Below are 3,949 nucleotides of genomic sequence, written 5' to 3' on the forward strand. Positions count from 1 at the left end.
ATATATACATATATATATATATATATATATATATATATATATATACACATTATCGTAGCCGTACAGCGAATGTGGCAACTACTATAAGCAGTTCCCCGAAGAATATTGGGTTTCATTTCTATTTTCCTTAAGTAAGATTAAAATTTGCAAAGTATCATTTTAAAGCATCAACTATAAAAACTATGATCCAATAAAAGACCCCAGCCTTAAATGCAATAAAATATATGTAACTCTTGGCATCAAACAGCTCGCCCATATATTTGGAATAGGAAATAACCAATTCATTATCAAATAAACAATTTAGTCATAATAAAATGTGGTTTGGCCACGGCTTATAAGTTATGTGTATATATGTGTGTGCGTGCGTGTGTCAGAGTATGTCATGTGTAGTAACTTGTTTCATGAGAATAATCAAATATATTTTATTATGTCTAGATTGATTACTTAATTATAAACTAATTATTTCCCGTTCCAAGTATTTCATATGTGATTATATTAATATCAATTACAAAACCCCGACATCTTCACTTTTCGCCTGTCAACAGTAATCTTTATGCACATTCTCAATATTCTTCAATCAACTTAATCAATCTTGCATATATAAGTACAAGTTTCGCATTTAACATTCTTTTTCAAGTCTGCAAACATTATTTCTACAAACATTATGAAAGTTTTTTAAAAACTTTATAAATTAACGGGGGTTCCTAATAGAAGTATCGAGATCAATCACAGTTGCTGAACACTGTGTAATTATAATGATTGTATATCGATCAGACATATTGTACCTCAATGCTGCTTACTCAGCGCTTAGGCTATGACAAACTTTTAACTAGAAATGACATTCACCACCGCTGCTTTGTGCAGAAACCCAATTTAATAAACGGGAATATATATATATAACTAACAAACATTATGTAATTCAAATATGTTAATGATCAAAAGGAAACATAGTGACACTACACCTTGGAAATGAACGTCTCTAAATCTCATAAATCCCAATCTAAACTCACTAAGTCTTTCTATTAAGAATGGATAAATATTTGCGTCCAAAACTGATAGACAAAATATTAGCTCTTACCGTGTTATAGCTGTTCGTTGGAATTTTCTGTCATAGTAAACAATCGCCTCTTTGTTTGGGTTAGCTTTAGCGAATTGATATAATCTCCCGGGAATAGTGTCGTTGCTCATAGGACGATTACTGATTCTGTGATAATAACTCGCCATTTCATTCAATACTTGGTAATTCGTTGTTCAGATTATATTCGTCAGAAGCTACTGAAAAGAAGAAGGCAGTAAAATGTCATTAATAATTTAGTAAAAGAGACTGAGATAGTGAGAATGAGAAGGGGTCAAAGGGAAAGAGAAAGAGAGAGAGAGAGAGAGAGAGAGAGAGAGAGAGAGAGAGAGAGAGTATGGTGTGTGTGTGTGTGCGTGTGTGTGTATGGAGTGAAAGAAGCGGAGAGAACGAATGAGAAAGCTGGAGGAGGTAAAATGTAGCTTTTTGTCCTGTACAAATTAGCTGTTTCATAGAAATAAACTGAATCGATCTAGATCTATATTTGTGGTAAATTCTTGCGGAAATGTTCTCGATTAATGTAAGAGTAAAATTATTGACATAACGTAACCCAGTAGATAACTGCTCCGTATGTGGTATAATTTATTTACAAAACATGCATTTTAAAGTAAAGCTGTGAACAGACAGAAATATACGGCGTTTTTGTTTACTCAGAAATTCTTCACAGCTATAGTCTTTACGCCTTAAAAGAGCAACATTTAAATCACTTATATTGTATTAACAATTTTAAAGTTAACCTTGCTGGCCTTGTTGACAATTCGCTTGCTTTTTTTTTTTTTAGAACGAATGCGTGCAGACTAGTATACGAATATGAAAATCTTGATTCTATTATTGTATAAAATTTATTCTGTTTCTATCGGTAACAACAATAATAATATAGGCACAAGGCCTGAAATTTTGGGGGAATGGATTAAATCGATTACATAGACCCTCGTGTTTTATTGATACTTAATTTATCGACCCTAAAAGGATGAAAGGCAAAGCCGACTTCGGCAGAATTCGAAACGCAGCGACAGGCGAAATATCACTAAAAATTTAGCCCGGCGTGCTAACGGCTCTGCCAGCTCACCGACTTAATGGTGATGATAATAACAGTAATAATAATAACAACAAGAGCACTGTAAGAGTGAAAATATCCGCCAAGGCAACACCAACGCCCTCTCAGCGATTAGCCAGAAATGATTTATGAATGAGAATATGCGAAATAAACTCAACTGCTCTCAAAAACGAGAATACTAAAAATGAACCCGACCGCTCTCAAAAATTAAGTAAAAAGACCGGGAAAATAATCCAGATTCCTTGTCCGGTGCTGGATTGATCCCAAAACCTAACTAGTTTGAGCCAGTCACGAGGCCAAACATCCCTGAAAGTTTCATCCGAATCCATACAGCGGTTCTTGAGTATCTTGTCCACGGACAAACAAACAAACAAACAAATACGGCTGAAAACAATAATGATAAACATTATTTACTAACAATGTGACAAAGAAGCCAGTTATTAGAAACATCTTATTTTGCTTTCTATTTTGGTTAACGATTGCTACATTGCATGTTCTTTCTTTGGCTTAGTCAAAGGAGAAGGGGTAGGTCCCATAACTGTTCCCAGAGCATCCATAACCCGTGCAAAAAGGAGAAGGTTGAATGGAAATGTGGTCCGAAAGTTCGGAATAGAATGAACTCCGTCAAAAACACGGGCATTAAGGCAGATTAAACGAGAAGAGCATATATTATATTCATACCTTTAATGATGTGACAAAGATGTAAATATAACTTATATAGCAGCATGAGCTATGTTATTATTCTGGAAGAAATGCCGTCAAGCATTTTATCCGGCCTGCAAACGATTCAGACAGCTTCCCACCATTGTAACAACAGCAATAGCAGTAGCAGCAATATATTAATAATAAGGATCCTTTCTACTATAGGCGCAAGGCCTGAAATTTGTGGGAGGGGGCCGGTGCGTAATTGGTACTTATTTCATCGACCCCGAAAGAGTGAAAGGCAAAGTCGACCTCAGCGGATTTTGAACTCAGAACGTAAGAACGGACAAAATACTGCTAAGCATTTTGCCCAGCGTCTTAACAATTCTTCCACCTCGCCGCCTATATAATAATAATAATAATAATAATAATAATAATAATAATAATAATAATAATAATAATAATAATAATGAGAGAGCAAGAAAAAATATTTCGTTAATTACATAACTAATGAAATGCAACGTTTTTTTTAATATCTACTAAGTTATTTACACTTAATTGTCTTGGCACATATACTTTGGAAGAATTTCTGAAAAATGAAAAGAAATATAGAAGCATCAACAAAGAAAAGAAATTGTACGTACGTTACTCGAAGACGCTCTGTTGAAAGTGAAATTCATTCTAGGAAATAATCTTTTTAAATATATGGATATGTGTAAAGTGGGTGGCTTCATTTCTCTAATTTTCTCTTTCGCCCTCTCTTTGTACTTAATTGTCAAGTCATACCTATTTACACGTATAATATAATTAGCTATTTTATGCCTAACTCCATACATTCAGGGTCAATTACATAACACAGACACAGACACACTCATACAAACAATACATAGATAACGCCAACAGATGTTTGTGACAGATAATTGTGACTACGTTTGACAATTTTATTCACAAAAATTTATGGATAATTCGCTGAGCACAAAAGCTGAATAAATTCATTTGCAGGTACACTTGAATGTTTTCTTTAAGCTGTTTTGTTAGCGTTTGACTGAACTGTGAAAATTATTGACAATTTGACAATAGCAAGTACAATACGTACATGCGTAAACAAACATATATACATGAGTGTAAATATATACGCGTGTGTATATATATATATATATATATATATATATATA

At 33.7% G+C, this 3,949-nt stretch overlaps 1 protein-coding gene across 2 annotated transcripts in view; it reads right to left on the minus strand.

The window, feature by feature from the left end:
- The window catches only part of LOC128246975 (putative acyl-CoA synthetase YngI), a 6,462-nt gene extending 2,845 nt beyond the window's left edge, over positions 1 to 3,617 (minus strand). The window contains exons 1-2 of one of the 2 annotated variants that reach the window (XM_014924959.2): positions 3,419 to 3,617; positions 1,079 to 1,272 (exon numbers count right to left, since the gene is read on the minus strand). In XM_014924959.2, coding sequence (XP_014780445.1) covers positions 1,079 to 1,224 — 146 coding nt within the window. In that variant the 5' untranslated portion in view covers positions 1,225 to 1,272; positions 3,419 to 3,617. Of the gene's footprint in view, positions 1 to 1,078; positions 1,276 to 3,418 lie in introns of both variants that reach the window. The other variant, XM_014924958.2, reaches the window with a different exon arrangement.
- Positions 3,618 to 3,949: the final 332 nt, after the last annotated feature.

This window comes from Octopus bimaculoides, chromosome 5 (assembly GCF_001194135.2).
Source record: "Octopus bimaculoides isolate UCB-OBI-ISO-001 chromosome 5, ASM119413v2, whole genome shotgun sequence".
Classification (NCBI taxonomy): Eukaryota; Metazoa; Mollusca; class Cephalopoda; order Octopoda; family Octopodidae; genus Octopus; species Octopus bimaculoides.